We start from the raw sequence: 25,200 nt of genomic DNA, 5'->3' as shown, positions 1-25,200 counted from the left end.
ACCCAGCCAGTGTTGCTCACATCTGGCCCAGCCGGTGACGCTCACATCTGACCCAGCCAGTGTTGCTCACATCTGACCCAGCCAGTGACACTCACATCTGACCCAGCCAGTGTTGCTCACATCTGACCCAGCCAGTGACGCTCACATCTGACCCAGCCAGTGTTGCTCACATCTGACCCAGCCAGTGTTGCTCACATCTGACCCAGCCAGTGTTGCTCACATCTGACCCAGCCAGTGACGCTCACATCTGGCCCAGCCAGTGACGCTCACATCTGACCCAGCCGGTGAAGTTCACATCTGACCCAGCCAGTGTTGCTCACATCTGACCCAGCCAGTGACGCTCACATCTGACCCAGCCAGTGTTGCTCACATCTGACCCAGCCAGTGTTGCTCACATCTGACCCAGCCAGTGTTGCTCACATCTGGCCCAGCCAGTGACGCTCACATCTGACCCAGCCAGTGGCGCTCACATCTGGCCCAGCCAGTGACGCTCACATCTGACGCAGCCAGTGGCGCTCACATCTGGCCCAGCCGGTGAAGTTCACATCTGACCCAGCCAGTGTTGCTCACATCTGACCCAGCCAGTGTTGCTCACATCTGGCCCAGCCAGTGACGCTCACATCTGACCCAGCCAGTGGCGCTCACATCTGGCCCAGCCAGTGACGCTCACATCTGACGCAGCCAGTGGCGCTCACATCTGGCCCAGCCAGTGACACTCACATTTGGCCCAGCCAGTGACACTCACATCTGGCCCAGCAAGTGACGCTCACATCTGGCCCAGCCAGTGACACTCACATCTGGCCCAGCAAGTGACGCTCACATCTGGCCCAGCCAGTGACGCTCACATCTGGCTCAGCCAGTGCACTCACGTACCCCAAATGAATTTTAAAAAATTGTTCAGGTCGGCAAGTTAAACCAGGATACACAAGTAAATACAGCCAACCTACCCAGTATGATGTCAATCAAACTCACTGAGTCAAACTCTAGAATAGTGATTCTTTTCCTGCTGGCAGTATACCCCGCCTGCGGATTTCCCAGCGACAAGAGGTGGCTTCAATGGGAAATCCCATTGAAGAGAGAATTCTGCCACCAGTGTCAGCTGGGTACCGGAGAATCCCGCCAAGAAATCACCAAGAAAGCACAACAGCACCTATACTTCCTCAGGAAACTAAGGAAATTTGGCATGTCTACATTAACCCTTACCAGCTTTTACAGATGCACTATAGAAAGCATCCTATCTGGCTGCATCACAGCCTGGTATGGCAACTGCTCGGCCCAGGACCACAAGAAACTTCAGAGAGTCGTGAATACCGCCCAGTCCATCACACGAACCTGCCTCCCATCCATTGACCCCATCTACACCTCCCGCTGCCTGGGGAAAGTGGGCAGCATAATCAAGGATCCCTCCCACCCAGCTTACTCACTCTTCCAATTTCTTCCATCGGGCAGGAGATACAGAAGTCTGAGAACACGCACAAACAGACTCAAAAACAGCTTCTTCCCCACTGTTACCAGACTCCTAAATGACCCTCTTATTGACTGACCTCATTAACACTACACCCTGTAGCTTCATCCGATGCCGTTGCTTATGTAGTAACATTGTATACCTTGTGTTGCCCTATTATGTATTTTCTTTTATTCCCTTTTTGTCCCATGTCTTAATGATCTGTTGAGCTGCTCGCAGAAAAATACTTCTCACTGTACCTCGGTACATGTGACAATAAACAAATCCAAATCCAAATGCAATGATCAGAGTACGGCAGAGTCAGTATGGGATTTATTACCTGGACAGTGGTGTGCAGGAAAGCGACTGCATACAGGAGTGGTTTCCACATGGGCAGGTTTGAATATTCTATTTGATCTTGAGAGATCCCAGTAAATGTTCTTTTCAGTCCTGCCCGCACTCCCTGAGGCGGCTCATTGGTATACTTGAGGGATGTCTGCAAAATAGACAATAGACAATTAGTCTACAAGTAAGCAATGGAAGTAATAAATTGGGGATACAATTAATAATTTGTGCAAGTTGAACAATCCCAGAGTTCGGCACAGGTTTACAGGATTCAGTGACTTCTTTTTCAAGATGCTCTCCATGTAGCTCGCCGATAGTTCATTTGGCAAATACATTCTCCAGAATTGAAGTAGATCATGTAGACCAGAATGACCTAATCTCCAACGGGACTTGTTATGTTACGTTAGTTGTTCTTAGTTGGAGTGGTAATAGACATAGAATCTTCACAGTGCAGAAGGAAGGCATTTACCTCGTATTAAGTTTATCTTTTCTCTACACCTTGCTATAACTGTAACATTATATTTCCGCAGTCTCTCCTTCCTTCCCTGTACGGTGTGCATTGTTTGTATAGCATGCAAGAAACAATACTTGTCACTGTATACTAATACATGTGACAATAAATCAAAGCAAAATTTGGCCCATCGAGACTGCACTGACCCTCCGAAAGAGCATTCGCATCTCAGCAACCCCCCCCACCTGCCCCATCCACGTAACCCCGCGCATTGAACAACTAGGCATATTTAGCATAGCCAATCCACCTAACATGCACAACTTTGGACTGAGAAGAAACCAGAGCAGCCGGCGAAAACCTGTGGAGACAAAGGGAGAATGTGCAAACTCTGTCAGAATTGAACTCAGATCCCTGGCGCTGTGAGGAAACAGTGCTAACCACTGCACCACTGTGCCACATACAAATAAAAGAAAAATACTGCAGATGCTGGAAAACTGAAAGTAAAACAGAAACATTGGATAAACTCAGCAGGTCTGGCAGCAACTGTGGGGACAAACAAAGTTAACTTTTTCGGTCAAAATTATCCTTCTACACAACATACAAATGCCTGCTCATCTCATCTTCTGGTTAGGCATGCTATAGCCTTCCAGTCTCAACATCGAATTCAACAACTTCAGATGATTTAGCTCTACCCCACCTAGACCCATTAGTTTTCATCCCATTTCACTTCAACTGTCTCTTATCATTTCTTTCTTTCTTGTCTTTCTTAATATATATTTAACCCCCCTCCCCATCTTATCCACCTTTCCTTACCCCTTCTCCACTTTGCTTCCCCCTTCCCCTCTCCCCATATCTCCATCTGTCACAGTTCACCCTCTGATGTTAGTTTCTCTGCTGTTTGGCCTTTCACACCTTTTGTTCTCTCTGGGGACTGCCATTAACACTCTTTCCCCTGGGTTTCTGTTGCTATTAGCACCCAGTTTCCCTGGGTTTCTGTGGCTATGACTCATCTTTCATTCTCACTCCACAGTATGAATATTTCCCACTTTCTCTGACTGTTAGCTTTGATAAACAGTCAATGAACTTGAGACGTTAGCTCTTTTCTCTCCCTCCAGGTGCTGCCAGACCTGCTGAGATTTTCCAGCATTTTCAATCTCATTTCAGATTCCAGCATCTGCAGTAAATGCCTGCTGCATCCTGGATTTTAAAGCAAGGAATGTTCTGGTTGCCAATAGCTCCCCAATGACCCCTGCTAGAAAAGAGGTCAAGGCATTGGGTAACGACAGGATTGAGCTTGACTCAAATACTATCTGCAGGATTTTCTGTCGATGGGATCCTCCGCTTTGCCGGCAGCACACCCTTGCCCGGGGTGCACCACGCCGGAAAACGGGGCTGGTGGGACGAAGAATCCCTCCCGATATTTTCACATTTACATTTAGACAAAGGATCTATGCTATAGGACTGGTGCTGCTCATGGGAATATTGCACGCCTTCATGAGGAGAGGAAATTAAAACATTTTTAAAACTATCTATACATCACTATATATCAAATACAAGCTTGATTGAAACATTTTTGTTAATTGTTAGGGCGGGATTCTCTGGTCTCCGATGACGAAATCGCGTTCGGCGATTGGCCGGAGAATCCCTGTTTGTGCCGAAATTGGGGGCGGCGCCGCTTTTGCGATGCTCCGTCCCCCGCAAAATGACATAAAAGGCCCTCCCCCGTGCTCCGACTTGATGGGCCGAATTCCCGATGGCATGGGTTACTCGGGCTGTTTATTTTCATGAACCCGGTGTGGTGGCTGTGGACTGAGTCCAGCACAGCCACAGTCGGGTGGGAGGCGTTCTGCGGGCAGGGGGGCTTCGGTGGTAGCTGAGGGAACTGGTGGGGGGTGGTCCGGGGGTGGCGAGCCTGATCAAAAGGCACAGTTTTTGGCAGGCCGGGTCTACGTGTGTCTATATGTTGCACAGTGTGGCCGCTGTAGGCCACCGCCGCGGGCATGCGCGGCTATGGACCCGGCAATTCTCCAGCCGTATCCGCAGGGAAAGCAGGGACTTCACACTGCAAGCCTGCTCGCCCCCCCCCCCCCCCCCACCAGACAGAGGATCGGTGCAGCTTTTGCGCCGTTCTTTTGGCCGTAAAATGCCATTGCTCCCTAGTGATTTTCACTAAAGGGTAGAAAAACAGATGCAAGACATGTTCAAAGAATGATCTGCGACTGAACGTGAGCGTTATATTTCTTTGTTGTCGCAAAGAGAAAAGGTATGAAGGTGTCCACACTCTGGATTCTTGTCAAACACAATGAGAGGTTTATAAAGAGTGTTGTTCATACTGATGCACTATCAATTACCACAAGACGAGAGTAGTGGAATAATCGGGGCTTTATTGAGCAAATATGTTGTGCCTCCTGTAGCTGGAACCAGAATGGCTGCAGCACCGGCGAGCACACACATTTATACGCTGCCTACTGGGCGGAGCCAGCAGGCAGGGATTTACCCATGTACCTCTACTGTACGGGCCTTACCGTAATACATGTAATACTACTCGTGGTGACTACCACATTCACCGCCTGTTACAAACAAAAGAGTCCGGTGGGGGTGGTGGAAAACATTACAAGTTCAATCTGTACCAAACATACAATCAGGATGACGATTGCCTCAAAGCCCACATAAACAGTGCTGACGCCACTACACATCACATGACATGTAATCAGGAGGAATGTATTGCCAAATTCATGACAATGAGATTCGCCAAAAACACTGCTACAACTGACAAAACTGGGAAGGGACAAAATAAAACTGAAAGAAAAGCGTATAATCCAAGAATGAATTAATACAAGCATGAAACAATATTTGAAGATTTAACAGCACGACAGGAATGTGGTCCTGTTCCATTAGGATATGAACGTCTGCCAGCATTTAAAACTTCACAGATCATTTGCACAGGTCATGTGGTGCAGTTAGTGGGATAAGATTTGAAGATCTATTTACTGACTTTTATCATTCACAAGAGGCCATTAAACTGCTTGAAGCCATACATTTAGATGCTTGTGTCACAAGCAACCTCAACCTTGCAGGCCGCAGTGAGAATCTGCTGAATAATCACGACCTTGTGACATTTACATGTAGCCTGGAGTGAAGGGACAGCCAGCAGGAGTGCCACAGAAACAAGAAGGATGGAATTTCAAGTTGTTGTGGTGAGGTGCCATTGGTTTCACTGACAGGTTTTGCCTCACTTTTCCCACTATCATATCCTACCTTGGCGAGGTAGCAGAGGCAAAGTTGAGTTTTCCACTTCTGGGAGAGACCAGAATAGGGACATATTACGAATATCGGTTGATCGTTTTGAATGAAGGTCTGAAGAACATTCAAAGTGACTCAAAACTCTGGGCGTGATTTAATTGCGCACGTTTAGCTTGCAGTGCCAAGAACGACCCCACTATTAAACGGGACTCTGCCTCTTTTTAGGGCCTTAGCGAGGGATGCCCTGCCGAGGCCACACTTAAACTAATTTCCTGCACTAACAAGCTCATTTTTAAATGGCGCCCTGTTTGTGGAAACCAGCACTAAACGGCACCACGGCAGGGACTCCAGAGTGAGGCCATTCGATCCTGGGCGTTGGGTCATTCCGGTGCAGGCATATTCAAGTGAGACTAACTGTTGACTTGAATGTGCAAATCTGGATCCCGCCCATTGAGGATGGGATCCAGATCACGACACCTCGCAAGATCAGGTTAGCATTGTAAATCTCCCAAGAGGCCTCTCGCGAGATTTAACGGCCGAGTCAGGACATAACGAGGCCATTAGGTCACACCTCTGTTTCTCTCTCCATGGATGCTGCCAGATCTACTGAATTTTTCCAGCATTTTCCTCTGACTCTCCTTATATTCCATTTGAAAAGATCGCGGCCGGAATTCTCCGGCCGTTCCAATTTATTTTTTCCGGCGGCAGAACACCCCCGCCCGTGGGTTCCCAGCGATGTGGGAGTGGTTACAATGGGAAATCCCATAGACAAGCAGTAGGAAGATAGAATCCAGCCGCCAGAGAATGTCCTGTCATAGAAGAAACACGCGGCTGGGGGACCGGAGAATCCACGCCCATCATTGACATTCTAACCAATATGGAGAACAATCATGCCAATGCCAGGGTCTGGAGGGGCCTTGCAAACTTGTCCATTTAATTTCATTCCTAATCTGCTGTCAACTTGGCGTGTAAACACTAACCTGTAGCAATGTGATCGGAAACTTGGGATGTGGCTCGGTGGTTATCCACACTCGAAAAGACTCGTGCACATTTTCACTCACGAGTAAGATTTCTAACAGCTCATCCATGAAGTCCAATCCCAAATGGCAGTTCTGGAGTAAAACCCATCCACCCTGGAGTATGAGAGACAAAAGTTAGTTTGACCAGACTGAGAATGTTTCAAAGTCCTTAAGAATCTAAGCGGATTTATAAGTAGGATTGAGGTAATTTGAGGTGCAAACTTTAAAAAAGACTCTCCATTCATGAAGATTTTAAAAACCTCACACATGGAGTTCATGAAAAAATTCAGGGTGGTACCCTCATTGCTTTCGTAGATAAATCCACTACACAGGCCTGCTTTGATGTAAAGATGTCCGTCAGGTCGGAAGAAAGGTCGAATAGGAAGCAAAATGGATAGATTGTAACATGACTGAAGGTTATATGTAATTAAGGTCATTTCTAGATGTTGAGATACAGGACAAACCTTGCGATGCGGGATGCTTGGAGAAGGGAATGTTAATTTTGGATTAGCTCCAAGGTGTCTGGAAATCAGAAGGGAGTATTTCTCAGGGAGATAAGGAACAGACTATCAGTCACCTCTGCTATCACCTGTGCAGGAATGTCTGTGGTACATGTAGGTACATGTCGTTACATGCAGGCCAGGTAATGATGACAGATTTTATTTCCTGAATGGGTATTAGTGAACCAGATGGGCTTTTACCACAATAGTTTCATGGTCATCATAGACTTTTAACTCCAGATTTTTCTATTAGACTCAAACTTCATCTCTTGCAGTGGTATTATAAACCTGGTCCCAGAACATTATGCTGATTCTCTGGACTACTAGTCCAGTGACGATACCACGACCAACCTTATGGTGCTAATGATATTAATGATCTGAAGAAGAAATGATCCACGTGTCTGCTGAGGTAAAATGATGTGATGAAATTTTACCTCCCTGGAGCAGCTGAAGGTGTGGGAAACATAAACTGACAGCAGTGATGGGCACGATTCTCCCATTTGCATACTAAGTTCTCTCACCAGCTTGAAAACCAGAGTGATTTTGCGCTGGTTCTAGGAGTGACGCTAAAATGTTGTTCTTTCGAGGAAGCTCTTCAGGACAAAGAGACAGCATTTTTTAAAAAAGTGTGGTTCGGAAAACAGCTGCTCCTCAGAGTTAATGGACCTCTGTCAAGTGATATAAATAACAACATTAATCCTCCCTTTGAAACTGCCTGGACCTGTCAATCAAAAGGCTTTTAAAAGGCAATGGTCTGTGAAAATGAACATAAACAATGCAGTTCAAAGCTTTTAGCTTTGCTTCAGGGGCAGCATGGTAGCATAGTGGTTAGCATCAATGCTTCACAGCTCCAGGGTCCCAGGTTCGATTCCCGGCTGGGTCACTGTCTGTGTGGAGTCTGCACGTCCTCCCCGTGTGTGCGTGGGTTTCCTCCGGGTGCTCCGGTTTCCTCCCACAGTCCAAAGATGTGCGGGTTAGGTGGATTGGCCATGCTAAATTGCCCGTAGTGTCCTAAAAAAAAGTAAGGTTAAGGGGGAGTTGTTGGGTTACGGGTATAGGGTAGATACGTGAGTTTGAGCAGGGTAATCATTGCTCGGCACAACATCGAGGGCTGAAGGGCCTGTTCTGTGCTGTACTGTTCTAAATTCTAAATTTTAGCCTTCTACGCCTGCACCAGATTAAAGGGAAGACATTTACCTTCATCTCACAGATCTTTGAATTTGGCATGCTGGCAGACAGTTTATAGGTTTAAGACAGAAGACAGGGGCGGTGGTAACAGAGTGCTGTTCTCGCTGGACTAATAATCCAGAGACCCAGGATAATGAGCTGGGGATCCGGGTTTGAATCTTACTACAGCAGGTGATGGGATTAAAACTCAAACTATCTGGAATTAAAAGTCTAATGATGATCATGAAGTCATTGTCGATTGTCGTAAAATAACATCTGGTTCACTAATGGCCTTTAGTGAAGGAAATCTGCCATCTTTACATGATCTGGCCCACATGTGACTCCAGACCTACGGCAATGTGGTTCACTCTTAACTGCGTACCCCTCAAGGGCAATTAGGGATGGGCAATAAATGCTGGCACAGCCTGAGGGGGCAGCATTCTCCCCTACCCGGCGTGGCAGAGGGTGCCGGTGTAGGGGAGTAGCGCCAACCACTCAGGGGTCGGGCCTCCCCAAAGGTGGGGAATTCTCCCCACCTTTGGGGGCCAGCCCCGCGCCGGAGCGGTTTGCACCAGAAGACTGGCGGAAAAAACCGGCGCCCCGGCAGCGGGGCTGGCCAAAAGGCTTTCGCCGGTCGGCGCATGCGCCGGAAGTGACATCAGCGGCAGCTGGCCGCTGATGTCACTGCAGGCGCATGCGCGGTGTGGGTTCTCTTCCGCTTCCGCCATGGCGAAGGCTGTGGCGACCGCGGAGGAAAATAGTGCACCCAGGGCACAGGCCCGGAGTCTGAGCGGGGGCCCCCGATCGCAGGCCAGGCTACCGTGGGGGCACCCCCCAGGGTTCGATTGCCCCCCGCCCCCCCCAGGACCCCGGGGCCCGCTTGCGCCGCTGATCCCGCCGTTCCAGAGGTGGTTCAAACCTCGGCGGCGGGAGAGGCCTACGAGCGGCGGGACTTCGGCCCATCCGGGCCGGAGAATCACCGCAGGGGCCTCTCCGATCGGAGTGGCGAGATTCCTGCCCCCGCCACTTCCCGGGTGGCGGAGAATCTCTGCCACGGCGGGGGCGGGATTTTCGGCGGCCCCAGGCGATTCTCCAACCCTGCTGGGGGTCGGAGAATTTCGCCCAGCCCCATGAACGAATAAAAAAAAGATGGGAAGGCTTTCACTCTCTTCTCGGGGATCTTTAATTTTAACCTGCAGACAAACAGTTTAAAGTATTTAAAGGCTGCAGATGGGAAAACCTAACAACCCCATCCCAGGAAATCTGATCCCCTCCAATGACTTTGGGGAAGAAATTGATGTATTTTGATAGAATAAGATCCCTCTTGCAAGTGATATCTGTTGGACACAACACAAAGCAAGGGATCCTCATCAGATTCAGAAGGTCCTTGAGTTATAGAAGGAGAGAAAATGGTGGAGTCCTCTTTGGCGTCGTTGCCACCTCAGTGGAGGCCTGAGAGGTTAGTGGACATCTTAACATGTGAATTTAAGAAGCAGCAACAAGCGGTCGCTGAGGATCTGGTGAAGGCGATTGAGGGGCCGTGGCACCTATTAGGGCATCCTTGGACAGGATAGATCCATGGACAGAGGTAAAGGGGGCAAGGATCAAGTAGGTGGAGAAGGCACTCACTGCCCATAACCATTGGATTGTCTCTTTGGGGGCAGAGATGGCATTGCTGGCGGAGGTGTGGAGGGAGCTGAAGGCTACAGTCGATGATCTGGAGAATCCCTCCAGATGGCAGAATTCATAGAATCATAGAGTATACAGTGCAGAAGGAGGACATTCGGTCCATCAAGTCTGCACCGGCCCTTGGAAAGAGCGCCCTACTTAAGCCCATGCCTTCGCCCTTGCCGCACCTAACCTTTTTTTTGGACACTAAGGGAAATTTATCCTGGACAATCCACCTAACCTGCACACCTTTGGGCTGTGGGAGGAAACCGGAGCACCCGGAGGAAACCCACGCACAAGTGAGGAGAACGTACAGACTCCACACAGACAGTGACCCAAGCCGGGAATCAAACCTGGGATCTTGGACCTGTGAAGCAACTGTGCTAACCACAATGCTACCATGCTGCCCTAATTGTTGGGTTGCCGGATAGCTTGGAAGGTACAAAACACCACAGATTACATCTGTAAGATGTTTGTAAAGTTGGTAGGGGAGGGGATCTTTCCGACTCCTCCTGAGTTGCACCGGATGCATCTTTTCTTGAGGCAGGTGCCCAGGTCGGGGAAGCCACCACGGGTGATCATTCAGGTTCCTTAGGTACTGGGACAAGGAACATGTCCTGAGATGGTGAAGGACTACCAAGATGGAGAATGGGATGGCCATGCCATCAGAATATACCAGGATTCAGGGCAGCACGGTGGCGTAGTGGGTTAGCACTGCTGCCTCACGGCGCCGAGGTCCCAGGTTCGATCCCGGCTCTGGGTCACTATCCGTGTGGAGTTTGCACATTCTCCCCGTGTTTGCGTGGGTTTCGCCCCCACAATCCAAAGATGTGCAGGGTAGGCGGATTGGCCGCGCTAAATTGCCCCTTAATTGGAAAAAATGAATTGGGTACTCTAAATACATATAAGTATAAATAAGGCCAATGTGGTAAGAGCAACATGCGATTTGGGATTGTGTACCCCGCTTATCTTTGGGTCACCTACAAGGACAGAGACTACTGTCGATACATCGGACGAAGGAAATTACTTTGTTAATAGAAACGGATTGGGATGGAACTGAAGTGCTTGAGGACTATGGAGGGGTTGGAGTGGTTTAGGGATATGTTTTTGGAGAGTAGGTTTGCCAGTCTAGATGAGGTTGTGGAGCGGTTTCAGCTCCTGAAGGGGTATGTATTCAGATACTTTCAGGTGTGCAATTTTGTGTGTAAGGAGCTTCCTTTGTATCCCCTGGTACTGGCGCCTTCCCTTATTGATAGGGTCCTTCCTTGGACGAGCTGGGGAGGGAAGGATCTCAGACATTTATGCAAAATTGTTGGTGATGGAGCAGGTTTCACTGGAAGAAGGAAAGAGGAAATGGGAGGACGAGCTGGATTTGGTCTTTGGCGGCGAGTGAGGAATGAGGCACTTCATAGGGTTAACTTTACCTACTCGTGAACAAGCTTAAGTCTGATATGGTTCAAGCTGGAGCATAGGGCGCACCTGACCAGCGCACATATGAGTGGGTTCTTCTTGTGGGTGTTCTAGGGCACCAGTAAACCATGCCACATGTTCTAGCCTTGCCCAAGCTTTTTAATTTTTGGGTCCCCTTTTTGAAACAATGTCATGCATTTTGGGTGTTAATTGGAGTTGTGCCCATTAGTGGCCATTTCTGGAGTGTCGGACTTGCCAGTGTTGCAGGCAGGGTCAAAGGCAGTTGTCTTGGCCTTCATCTCCCTAATAGCCTGGAGGTGAGTCTTGCTACATGGAGATCCCTGGTGCCTCCTAATGCTTCGGCCTGGTTCGGGGAGCTGATAGAATTTCTGTACCTTGAGAAAATCAGTCTTACAACACCAGGTTAAAGTCCTGGAAGGAGCAGTGCTCCAAAAGGTGATGTTGGAAACAAACCTGTTGGACTTTAACCTGGTGTTGTAAGACTTCTTACTGTGCTCACCCCAGTCCAACGGCGGTATCGCCACATCTTGAGAAAATCAAGTATACGATGAGGGGGTTGGTGGACGGGTTTTACTCAAGGTGGCTTCTTCTGTCAGCTGTTAGGGGGTCAGTCTACTCTAACCTTGGTATAAAACTGGGTTGTGTTGTGTTGGGGTTATCTTTGTATTATTGAAAAAGTTTGTTTGAATAAACATATATTTAAAAAAAGAAACAATCGTACCAATGAAGAAGAATTATACGCTCAAAGGATCATCAAACGATAGATCAAGTATAAAAGATTCAAAGTGAGGAAAAGTCAAGTTTACTAAGCTGAGATGTGAACAGTGAACGATTTGATGGTAATTTATTCAAATTATTTTATTCTGACCTGATGCATAGACATTGCCACCAACTTCCTCGCATGAACTTCTTGTCCCTGACCCATGGATATTGCTCTACAACCTAAAGAAAAGACATAGTTCTCATTGACACAGAGCATTTTTCAGTCTGCATTATAACTATCATCAACTTAAATATGAACAAGAGTTAGCCACAATAATAGAAAAATACTAACTGAAGGGTTTTATCAGTGATAACCCTGGGGTATGACCCCCAGAGTATAACATTTGTGAGATTCTGTACCAGAAGATATTGACATTTTGTATTCAACAGCATTCATTCAGTCATTTGACATCAATTGTGATCAAAGCAATCATTTAGCTGTCATTTAACATCGCAAGCAGCGTAACTGCCATCATTGCCATCAACTTCTCAAAACTGCAACACTCCAACATTTGGAATTAGCAAAATTATTTCCCTTAAGCATCCCATCACCAAAAAGCAGAATGGAATTTGAAAATGAAATGAAAATCGCTTATTGTCACGAGTAGGCTTCAATGAAGTTACTGTGAAAAGCCCCTAGTCGCCACATTCCGGCGCCTGTCCGGGGAGGCTGGTACGGGAATCGAACTGTGCTGCTGGCCTGCTTGGTCTGCTTTAAAAGCCAACGGTTTACCAGCCCCTTTGTTCTCCATATTTCCGAATGTCTATTTCTTCAAACATCCTGGGCGCAATTCTCCCAACGGGAGACTAAGTGCCGACGCTGGAGTGAAAATCGGAGTGTTTCACTCCGGCGTCGGAGGCCGCTCCTCTCCCCCTATTCTCCCACCCCCAGGGGGCTAGGAGTGGCACAGCGTCAATTTCGCCCGCCGGGCCTTGGCGCCGCATCAAAGCGGCGCCGCATAAATGACACGACCGGCGGCGCTTATATGACATCACCCGCGCATGTGCAGGTTGACCAGCGCCAACCCGCGCATGCGCGATTGCCGTCCTCCCCCGGGCGCCCCACAAGACATGGAGGATTGATCTTGCGGGGCGGCGGAGGAAAAACAGTGCATCCTTTAGAGACGCCGGCCCGCCAATCGGTGGGCAACGATCGCGGGCCAGACCCCTACTGAGCACCCCCTGGTGCTCGATCCTCCCTCCCCCACCCACAGGCCACACACGCAGCGTTCGTGCACTGTTCACGCCGGCAGCGACCAGGTGTGGTTGGCGCCAGCGTGAATCCATTGGATTGGGCAGGCCGCTCGGCCCATCCGGGCCGGAGAATCACCGCTCGCCTGTTAGAAACGGCGAGCGGCGATTCTCCGAGTGGCCTGTCGTGAAACACGGGATGCTGCTGTTTGGGGGGGGGGAGAATCGCGTGCGGGTGTCAGGGCAGCGTGGCGCGAATTGCCCGGCACTCCCGCGTATCACCCGGCGTGGGGGTCGGAGAATCGCACCCCCTAAAATTGAGCAAAAGTTTTCAACCTGCAAACTTTCTGTTGAATGCGAATGGTGTCAAAGTTTTCTCAGGTTTACTTCTTGCTTCTCCAATAATTCTCTTATGAGGCACATCTATATTAATGTTATTTACTTCTAAATTGAACAACCAGAATTATAGCACAGTCCTCTGGAGAATACCCAAGATGAAACTTTCATTTACCCTTTCTTGACTACGGATGTCTGATTCTCTTTAGAACAAACGACAAATAAACTTTCAGCACAGTAACAGACCCTACGGCCCTCCAAGCCAGCACCGACCAAGCTTCCCGTCTAAATTATATCCCCCTACCCTTCCTGGGACCATATCCCTCTATTTCCATCCTATTCATGTATTTGTCAAGGCGCCCTGAAAAGTCACTATCATATCTGCTTCCACTACTTCCCCCAGCAGCGCATTCCGTGCTCCCACCACCCACTGTGTAAACAACTTGTCTCGTACATCTCCTTTAAACTTGCCCCTTAAACCTCTTGTTCTGGTATTTGTTCTAGTGGTGGCTCTCTGTGCCACAAGACTCTGTGAGGACCACTGTAGACTTTTATACTGGTTTCAAGCTAGGTAATCTTCAAGCTTCCATTCCTCACCAAAAACAAACTGAGATTCGGCCTTACTTGCATTAAATGTGGTGAAAGATGAAAAGACTTGATGGGCCGAATGGCCTTCGTCTGCACTGCAAATTCTTTGATTCTATGATTTGGTTTTTACTCTGTTTACAGTGCATTTGTTTTGATTATCTACTCTTGGCGAGCTCCAAACCGCACAAGATGCAAACTGCAACGAACTCAACAAACATGTTGACAAATTGAAACCATGGTACATTCCTTAACCCCACCCATCTCACAACAATGTAGCCTGAGCTAGGAATTCTTCAAACTGAGCTGCAGATTGATTACCCTTCATTAAAAATGTATTTGTCGCTTTGATGAACTAAATGGATTTTATAACCTTTCATGGCTCACTGAATGCTTTGAAACCAATTTAGTTCTAACTCCCAAAACAAAATCTCTGGACTGCCATTATTACAAGGATTCCAATTGTTGCTCTTTTTAACTGGATACTGATATGACAGTTATTAATGATGATATTGCTTTTCAGAGTCGCCAGGTATCAAATGATACCACCACAAGGTTTTACCAGATATCAATCAAAGACCAAAGAACCAGTTAGTTAGTTCAAGTCCAATGATAGTTTATTTACACACAAGAATTGATTAGACATGCAACATAAAACATTACAAGCTAAATTACACCTAACACTACAACAACCTGTACTTAACTTCAGGCACCCGGCTTTATGCAGAGGAGCAAGACCTTTGTTCGGATCTTGCTTGGCTGGGTCTGGAAAAGTGACTTTGTTTCTGCTGAGCTCAACAGTGTGGTAGCAATCGTTGGTCTTGAACATGTCTTCTGGCCGTGATGCTACACTTGGTTTTAGGCGTAGGTCGGGGCCAAGAGAGACTGAGCACCGGGGCCAAGAGAGACTGAACACATGGCAGTGTCTCTCTTTATCCTTCTGGGGTTTGGTGCTCTTTTGGGCGGTCTTTAGCTTTGGGCCTAATAATTCGGCAGGCTTCAATTACTGCCTTCGATTTTGGCCAAGAAAGGGGCGGGTGCCTTGATGGCGGGGCTTGTCCTGAGCGGTCATTGACCTTGGCTTTTTGGGCTCCCTGAGCAAAGAGAGTGGCGCCAATGAGTCTGTTTCTGTATATGTTACCTGAGTACAGGTCTTTTGTTCTGGGGAAATAGGCCATTAGAATGCAAAGTAGCTAGGGGTTTTGATAGTGTCTAGTTATCTGAGTTGCCAATATACATAAGCTCTGAGCGTCTGAGTCCTGGGTTGACTATATTTCCCATGGTCCTTTGTAGGTGGCCATATTTCCCGGGATCCTTTGTAAGTGGCCGTCCCAGATGGCTACACAATCAACACATCTCCAGTTCTTTAGCTAAGTAAGTCCATCTGCTCTCGTATAGCTTCGATTCTGACCTTATTAAGCAAACAAGGGTCAGCCTTTGAACTGCCATTGTTTTTAGCTGTATTGGCAATCGCTAAATCCCAGAATTGTAATTACCTTACCCTTACAACTCTAATCTTCCCAGAATTAAAAATTAAGTCTAAGATGTTGACATGAACCACAATCTAGATATTTACAACAGCACAGATGGTAGGATAGTCACAGTGTCAACAACAAGTAGAGGAAAGGATGAGTTACCTCATTTGTACAACAAAGTGTTATGGGCCAGGGTTTAGAGAACCTCAAATTGTATCATGGAGTTCACCTGACCCACAACTTTTAACAGATTGTGGTATAGGGAGCACACGGTCCACTCTACAAGTGGGGTACAGCAGAAATGGAAAGTATTTTTTAGAGCAAAACAATGTTTATTCTATGAACTCAAGTTAACCTTTTTAAAACATACAGTGAACATCTTAGCAACCATCAATTCAAATACAACCCCCAAAGAATACAACACTAAGTAATCCTTAATAACTTCCCAAACAACATCCAGAAGACAAAAGAAACACCTTTAACAGAAGCACATTAGGTTTACATTCACTACTGAAAACATTTATAATTCTGAATTCACCAAACGATCAAGAGAGAGTGTTTTCATGGCAGAGAGATCAACAGTACCCCTGCTCTGTCTGGCGTAAGCTCCAACACTGAAAAGAAAACTGAAACACACCCTGCAGCAAACAGCCTAAAACAAAAGTAAAAAGCTGACAGACAACCCAGCTCCACCCACTCTCTGACATCACTGCAGTAGTAAACACCGATTTCTTAAAGGTATTCTCACTACAGATATTTATATACACACCCATTTATAAACACCCATTTCTTAAAGGTACTCTCAGATGCCACCTCCCCCCAAGAAAAAAAAAACCATTAACTTCAAGATGGTATAATTTTTCACCTTTTCACTATCCTTTAAGCAATGCACACAGTAAATATACCTTTCTGTTTCAAAATAAACAACACACGCAAACAGGTGCAATAATATAGTCCATTTTTGTTTTTCTTCCTCCAACTCAAATCCTTACTGATTAACAATCTCTTTGAACAAGAAGGTCTCTGCATGATCCGTCCATTTCTCTATGCCTCGGCATTTCTCTTTGTAGTCAGATATTTTAGTTCAATCTGATCGCAGAGTCCCTTGTAATTCTCCAGTACAGGAGCATTGGTGATCACAGATTTCAGGCAGTCAAATGCCTGTTGAATGTCCGCTGTCCACTGAAATTTTCGACGTTTCTTCAGCAAGTCCATCAGTAGAGCAATTATGCTATAAAACTTTTGTACAAATGTTCGATGAAATCCACCCATGCCAAGTAATCACATTATTTCCCTTTGACTTGAGGGTATCGGAAAATCCTCAGGGAAAGTGAATTGGGCTTTTCTAAATTCACTTTTGGCGAGGTTATTACCAAACCCGCCTGCTGCCGTTGATTGAATTATTCCATCAGATGTTTCAAATGTTCTGTCCATGTCTGGCTGAAAATTACCAGATCGTCATTGTATACCGCACAATTGGGCAATCCTGAAACAATTTTGTTGGTTAACCGTTGAAATGTGGCTGGTGGGTTTTTTATGCCAAATGGCATAACTTTGAATTGGTATACAGCATCTGGAGTCACAAAAGCTGAAATCTCCTTCACCCTTACAGATAAAGATACCTGCCTGTGACCTTTCAGTAAATCCAGTTTGGAAATAAAAGCTGATTGTCCCACTTTCTCAATGCAATCCTCCAAACGTGGGATACGACAAGAGTCCATTCTTGTAACTGCGTTAACCTTTCTACAGTCCACACACAAAACGTTGGGTACCATCTGGTTTAGGTACCATCACTTATTGCTGAGCTTCATTGACTGCAACCCACTTCAATTATGCAATTTTTAAGCATACTCTCAATCTCTTTGTCAACCTGTGCCAATTTTAAAGGGTTAAGTCTATATGGATGTTGTTTGATTGGAACAGCATTCCCTAAATCTGCATCATGTATAGCCATTTTAGTACTTCCTAATGTATCTCTACAAACTTGCCCACACGATATGAATAACTCTTTCTGGTCAGTTCGTTTTTCCTCTGGAAGGTTACTCAACACTTTATCCTAATTTTTAAGAAAATCATTGTTTTCCAATTTAATTTGAGGTATGTAAAATTAACAGTCATCTGGATTTGGTTCGTCACTTTGAGTTAGAATCATTAAACTTCCTGCTTTTTCTCTCCTTCCCTTTCAAAGTACCTTTTAAGCATATTCACATGACACACTCGGTGAGTCTTCCTTCTATCTGGTGTTTTTACCACATAATTCACCTCACTTAATTTCCTTTCAATCTGATAAGGTCCACAAAACCTTGCTATTAAAAGTTCACTACTGGTAACAATACTAAAACCTTATCTCCACTACGAACTTTGGATTTCTTGTCCGCTACCCGTTTTATCACATTTTGTGCAACTTTTAAATGTTGTCTTGCCAATTCACCTGCTCTATTTAATCGTTCCCTAAAATTTGACACGTAATCCAAAAATGTAAGTTCTGATTTTTCACTCACCAATTTTTCCTCACTCAATTTAAGTGATCCTCTTACCTCATGACTAAAAATTAATTCAAAAGAACTAAATTTGGTTGACTCATTAGGTGCATCCCTAATTGCAAACCATAAGAATAGAATTCCTTTTTCCAAATTCTCTGGATAATCGTGACAATAAGCCCTCAACATTATCTTTAATGTCTGATGCCACCTTTCTAACGCTCCCTGCGATTCTGGATAGTAGGCAGTTAATTTAAATTATTCTATTTCTAAGCTATCCATAACTTCTTTGAATAACCTTGAGGTAAAATTCGATCCTTGATCTGATTATATTTCTGTGGGTAGTCCATATCTAGTAAAGAATTTAAGTAACTCTCTACAATCTTTTTAGCTGTAATATTACAGCTAAAATGGTTGACTCCCCATTTGGCAGCATGGTAGCATGGTGGTTAGCATAAATGCTTCACAGCTCCAGGGTCCAAGGTTCGGTTCCCGGCTGGGTCACTGTCTGTGCGGAGTCTGCACGTCCTCCCCGTGTGTGCGTGGGTTTCCTCCCACAGTCCAAAGATGTGCGGGTTAGGTGGATTGGCCATGCTAAATTGCCCATAGTGTCCTAAAAAGTAGGGGGGGGTTGTTGGGTTACGGGTATAGGGTGGATACGTGGGTTTGAGTAGGGTGATCATTGCTCGGCACAACATCGAGGGCTGAAGGGCCTGTTCTATGTCTATTACGTACTGGAATGGCCTCTGGAAACCGAGCAGACACATACATTATCCTCAAAAGATATTGATTTCTCTCCTTTCATTTTAGGAAGTGGTCCTACACAATCAATTAGGACCCATGTAAAAGGTTCCGCAAATGCTGGAATGGGTATTAAGGGCGCTGGTTTTTTCACTGCTTGAGGTTTCCCTATCACTTGACATGTATGACATGATTGACAAAATTTAACTACGTCTTTATGTAGTCCAGGCCAATAAAAATGTTTCTGGACTTGAGTTTTCCTTATTCCCAAATACCTCCCACTGGCACCTCATGTGCAACTCGCAACAGCTCCTTTCTATATCCTACCGGCAAAACTACTTGATGAACTTCGGCCCAACTTCGGCCCACAGGGGCTGGTTTAGCTCACCAGGCTAAATCGCTGGCTTTTAAAGCAGACCAAGCAGACCAGCAGCACGGTTCGATTCCCGTACCAGCCTCCCCGGACAGGCACCGGAATGTGGTGACTAGGAGCTTTTCACAGTAACTTCATTGAAGCCTACTCGTGACAATAAGCGATTTTCATTTCATTTAATTTCATTTTCATCCGCCTGCATATGTGAACGTCTCCATTTTCTCTTCAAGACATCACTTTTACGGTAATAACCCTCTGGTATACACTCAGATTCCTATTCCTTGTATGCTTTCTGATACATCCGTTTTATTTCTATATATTTCTGTTGTAACTCCGCCAATTATCCCGAACTAAAAATATCCGCCTCATCCTCCAGCTGTTCTTGTTCTTTTTCAACAATCTGATCAAAAATCGTTTCTGATAATTGCACTTCAACTTCATCTTCAATCTTTGATTTCTCGTCTTGTCTTAAACTGTGACTTTGCGACCTTGTTACTACACAATCCGGAAAAATCCCAGGATATTCGTCCTTCAACACTTCAGTTGTCTGATTTTTCCACTGGCTTATCCATCACAGTAGGAATCACTCTCACCTGCGATCCAGCTATATCATTACCCAAGATAAACTGTATTCCTGGACAAGATAGCTTCTCTATTTTTCCTACTACCACTTCACCACTCTTCACTGGACTTTCCAACCTGACCTTATATAATTGAACACTACTCCTCTCACCCTGAATTCCACATCTTACCACCCTTTCTGGCAACATTCTTCCCAAACTACATAACTCCTCCTCTCTTACCATTAAAGATTGACTAGCTCCCGTATCTCTTAAAATTGTGACTTCTTTACCTGCTCCTCCTGAAACATATGAGTAAACTTTACCCACACAAGTAAATTCTTTAAAGAGATCTGACACCTTCTTATCAATCACCTCTTGATCAGGCTGTGTAATCTTTTGCACCTCCTTCACTTCACTTGACTTTCCTTTATCACTGTAACAAACCCCATTGTCTTATCCTGTTTTACCACATCAGCCTTCCCAGTGCTTTTCTTCAACCACCAACATTGTGACTTTACATGGCCTAGTTTATTACAGTGAAAACATTTGAAACTTTTCATTTCTTTTCCACCCTCCTGGATTTCTTTTTTAATCTGAGGTACACTCTCCTTATTATCTCCCATCAAATCACCTTTGCCTCCATCACTTGAGTATTTCTCATGTTCCCAGTTTCGATCCATCACCAGCTGAGACTGATGTTGGAAACCAAGCTTTGATTTATGAACTAATTCATAATCATCTGCCATTTCAGCTGCTAATCTCACTGTTTTAACCCTCTGTTCTTCCACATGAGTTCTCACTACATCAGGAATTGACTTTTTAAACTCCTCCAAAAGTATAATTTCTCTGAGAACTTCATGGGCGCGATTCTCTGCACCTGCAAAAAATCGCGAAACTGTCGTAAAAAACGGGCGCGTTTTACGACGGTCGGGAAGGGTCCATTTCCCGACGTATTCACTTCCGGCAAATGGGCTAGTAACGCGGCCGCGTCAATCGACACGATCACGCCCACATGACGCCGCCCGACGCCGTAAAAAGGCGCGGGCGAGCACAGAATCTGTCGGCCATGATGTCGGAGTCCAGGAGAGCTGCACCTCGTTTTGTGGAGGCCAATGTCGAGACTCTGCTCGATGCTGTCGAGCAGAGGAGGGGCATCCTCCGCCCGCGGAGAGGGCATCGCCAACCTGCCAGCGCGGTACGCCAGGCCTGGCGTGAGGTGGCCGCTGCCGTCAGTGCTGTGGGGCAGAACCCTCGCTCTGCAGAGCAGTGCCGGAAAAAGCTACACGACCTCACCAGGGCTGCCAGGGTAAGTGCCAAGAAGGTGCCCCCTGGTCACAACCATCCCTCCCCCCCCCCCCTTTACCTAATCACCCACCTCCCCCCGTGGCACGGGGGGTGGAGGGGGATTGGGCCAGAGTTATTTGAGGATGGCTCACAAAGTTGTCACAGACCCAGCGTCTGGCCCCGTGGAGAGATGCAATCGTCTTATGACAACTTGACCCCCAAACTGTGCCAGTATCTGAACGGACTGCTGATACCTGCCGTATTGTAATGATCTACCTATGTACCCTCCCCCAACAGGCCAAGTCCGCTCACAACAACCGTGAGCGGCACAAGACTGGAGGGGGTTCGCCCAACCTGCACCCCCTCACCACCTTTGAGCAGAGGGCACTGGACCTTGTTGGGGGGTCTGCCACCCGGGATGTCGCGCTATGCGAGGTTGGCGGATCTGCAGCAAGTGAGACAACCCTCCTTGAAAAACACCCACCCCTCCCCCATCCTCTGTCCCTTCACACACCCTGCCCACTTGGACACCTCCCCCATCCTCTGTCCCTTCACACACCCTGCCCACTGGGATACGTCCCCCATCCTCTGTCCCTTCACACACCCTGCCCACTGGGATACGTCCCCCATCCTCTGTCCCTTCAAACGCTGCCCACTGGGACCGTCCAGCGGCCTGCCGAGCAAATCTAAATAACCCGTCTCATTCTCTTCCCTAGGACGTGATGCCGAACGACCAGAGCCGTCTGGCTGCAGACGGACACAGGCATCTTCCGCCACCTCACCCGGGGCCGCACGACAGAGGGTGCCCGATCAGCGGGGAGCCCCATCCTCCCCAACCCAATCTGCGGATCAGGACGCCCAGAGGGTGGCGATAACACAACCCCCGGAAATGGCCAGGGATAACCCTCCGGACTCTGAGCGGCCCCACACCATTGAGGAGGGGCTAAATTGCGAAAACATCGGGCTTGCGGCACTGCTATCTCCCACAACATCCATCATCCCAGAGACACTCACCCCGGCGGGCCTATTTAGTGATGAGTCTCCTGGGTCACAGTCTGGTTTGCACATCACAGCTGAGCAGGTACAGCAGGTGGAGGTCGGAGCAACCGAGGGCCCGGACTCGCGGAGGCCAGACCAGGCCCAGGATGCAGCTGGCTCCCAGACGTTTTCGGAGTTCCTGGCGTTTCTCAACCCACCCACACAGCCGATGCCTCAAGAAACCCAGGGAAACAACGACGGGATGAGGGCTTCCTTCCAGACTCTGCAGACGCTGTTAGAGGAGTCGAACCGCGTCCACGAGCAGGGAGTGGTGCCGCTCATGGCAGAGACCCAGTCCGACACCGCACGGGTGGCATCCGCGGTGGAGGCAATGGGTCAGGTGATGCAAGGCATTGGGGTTCATATGCACGCGTCATCCTCGGCCCTGGACAGGGTTGCCCTCTCACAGGCAGCAATGTGCCAGAGGCAAAACGATATTGCCGGCGCCCTGCAGGCCTTGGCCCAGTCTCACCAGGTCATTGCCCAGTCGCAGCAGTCAGTCGCCGAGAGCATCAACCGCCTGACACATGTGCTGGATGGCGTCGTGCACTCACAGGTTGAGATCGCACAGTCCCTGGCGGGAATGTCTAACTCCCTGGACTCCGTCTCTGCAAACCTTCGGATCCTGGTGGATACCGTTGCAGGCCTCCAGGACTGGCAGCGCCAGGTGTCGGTGGTGCGACGGGGCACCTCCCTGCTCGCACCTCTGTCCCAAAGTGAGGCCCGGGGGCCACCGGGCTCCCCGAGGGAGGAGGAGGTTTCGGGGCCCGTCCCATTAAGTCCATCACGGGACGTCCCGGAATTCACGGCCTCCCCCCGTCCCATCCCTGGTGCATCGGGTGGGCAGCAGGCAGAGCAGGGTGGCACAATGTCACCCGAGACGCCCGCAGAGCAGCCTGGCCCATCAAGGCCGGGTCGCCCCAGGAAACGCTTGGCCAAGGAGAAACGAGTCGAGGGGGGTGATTCGCAGCAATCCTCCTCCACTCCTGCTGTATCATCTGGGGAGTCACTTAGACGTAGTGGTAGGGCCCGTAAGGCAACTAAGATAGACACTGAGTAAGTTGGCACGGGTGAAGGGCACAGTTTAGTTGTAGGGGCTAGGGCACCTGTAAATAATTGTTAACATTAAACGCACTGTTCCACCTTACTTGTAATACCGTGTGATTGTTCCACAGCCACAGGATTTGTGATGGTGACCGAGTGTCGTTGGGGTTGACGAGTGATGAAACTTCGGTGCCGGGTGTGCAGTCCCTGCCCCCCCCCCCAACCCCTCCCACAGCTAGCCCACGCGGGCACGTGATGGAGTGTCAGTGACGATCTCAGCGGCCACCAAGGTGGATGGTTCAGCTATTGCCATGGGTCAGACTCTCTCTAACGATTCTGAGCTCACAGCTCATCGCAGAGCGGGCTGTCATCATTCCACATGGCACTGATCACACCCGCTGACACAGCCATCAATGTTGTGCCATACCGTCTGGACCCAGTGGTAAGGGTGATGTCGAAGTGGAGCAGGGTACACTGAGAGGGGGTGGGGGGGGGGGGGGGGTTGTGGTGGTGGAAGTTATGTGTTGACCCTCTGCACGACTAGCGATGCAGGTGGTGGTTTGGTGTTCAGCGGGAACGTCACATGCGATGCGTGAACCGTGCTGCCACCAAGGCGTTGCGTGCCCGCCGTCCTTGCCGGGTCTGTCGTGCCGCCTCCTGGACATCACCAGCACCTGGGTCGTGTCTGCGTGCTGCGCCCGCCACTCCACCAGCCTCCTCCTCCTCCTCCTCCTCCCCTCCTCCTCCTCCTCCTCCTCCTGTGTGCTGGCACCACTGCCACTGGCTTCTCCCTCTGCCTCCTGCAGCAGGTCATCTCCCCTCTGCATCGCGATGTTGTGCAGCGCACAGCAGACCACTACAATGCGAGCGACCCTTTCGGCCTGGTACTGCAGGGCCCCTCCGGAGCGGTCCAGGCACCTGAATCTCATCTTCAGGAGGCCAAGGCAGCGCTCCACCACACCCCTGGTTGCTGCATGGGCCTCGTTGTATCGTGTTTCCGCATTGGTCTGAGGCCTCCGTATAGGCGTCATCAGCCAAGACCTCAGCGGATAACCCCTGTCGCCTAGCAACCAGCCCCTCAGCCAGGGGGGACGTCCCTCAAACATCGCAGGTATGAACGACTGCGCCAGTATGTAGGAGTCATGCACACTCCCTGGGAACCTTGCACAGACAGTCATGATCCTCATGTGGGGGTCGCATACCACCTGGATATTCATGGAGTATGTCCCCCTTCTGTTTGTGAACACATCCCTGTCCCCTGCAGGCGGGCACATGGGGACGTGAACACAATCGATTGCCCCCTGCACCCTTGGTATCCCGGCCACGCTGGCAAATCCACGAGCTCGTGACTCTTGACTTGCTTGGTCCTCGGGAAAGGTGATGTAGCGGTCCGCGATGGCATAGAGGGCGTCGGTCACATCCCGGATACACCTGTGGACCGATGACTGGGAGATCCCGGAGACATCCCCGCTCGGAGACTGGAAGGAGCCGGTAGCATAGAAGTTAAGAGCGACCGTCACCTTGATGGCAACCGGGATCGCGTGTCCTCCCCCCGTTCCACGTGGGGCGAGGTGCGACAGGAGTTGGCAGATATGTATCACCGTCTGCCTACTCAGCCGGAGTCTCCTCCTGCAGATGATGTCCGTCATTGTTAGGAAAGAGACCCGGACACGGTACACCCTCGGCTTTGGTCGTCGCCTCTGGCGCCGTGGCTGCACCCTCACTCTCTCCTCTTCCTCTTCCTCCTCATCCTCCTCCTCCCCATGCTGCTCGACGACTGGCAACTCCTCGGCCCTTCCCTCTGCTGCTGCAGCTGGCCCTGCATCCACTGCGGGTTGTGGCTGTGGATGCTGCTGCATCGCCAAATGCAGTACAGTGGCCCCAACCACTGCGTAGAACATAGGTGTTCTGTTCACATACATTGTGCTAACCTACAGAAGGGTGGTAGGAGGCAGAGAAACGGGACATGTTAGACGGAGGTTAGTCGACACCTCGGCAGCTGCCTGCCACGGGATACCTGTGTGTCCCGGTGGCCTGATCGCGCTGCTGACACGCGGGCA

At 48.6% G+C, this 25,200-nt stretch overlaps 1 protein-coding gene across 1 annotated transcript in view; it reads right to left on the bottom strand.

Annotated features, from left to right (window-relative positions):
• The window catches only part of LOC119966923 (dynein heavy chain 8, axonemal-like), a 1,786,259-nt gene that overhangs the window by 95,956 nt on the left and 1,665,103 nt on the right, over positions 1-25,200 (bottom strand). The window contains exons 83-85 of the mRNA XM_038798881.1: positions 12,137-12,210; positions 6,464-6,616; positions 1,785-1,940 (exon numbers count right to left, since the gene is read on the bottom strand). Of these exons, the coding sequence (XP_038654809.1) occupies positions 1,785-1,940; positions 6,464-6,616; positions 12,137-12,210 (383 nt within the window). The remainder of the gene's footprint in view (positions 1-1,784; positions 1,941-6,463; positions 6,617-12,136; positions 12,211-25,200) is intronic.

The sequence above is a fragment of the Scyliorhinus canicula genome, chromosome 6, assembly GCF_902713615.1.
Source record: "Scyliorhinus canicula chromosome 6, sScyCan1.1, whole genome shotgun sequence".
Taxonomy (NCBI): Eukaryota; Metazoa; Chordata; class Chondrichthyes; order Carcharhiniformes; family Scyliorhinidae; genus Scyliorhinus; species Scyliorhinus canicula.
This window is presented reverse-complemented; position numbering and strand designations above follow the sequence as displayed.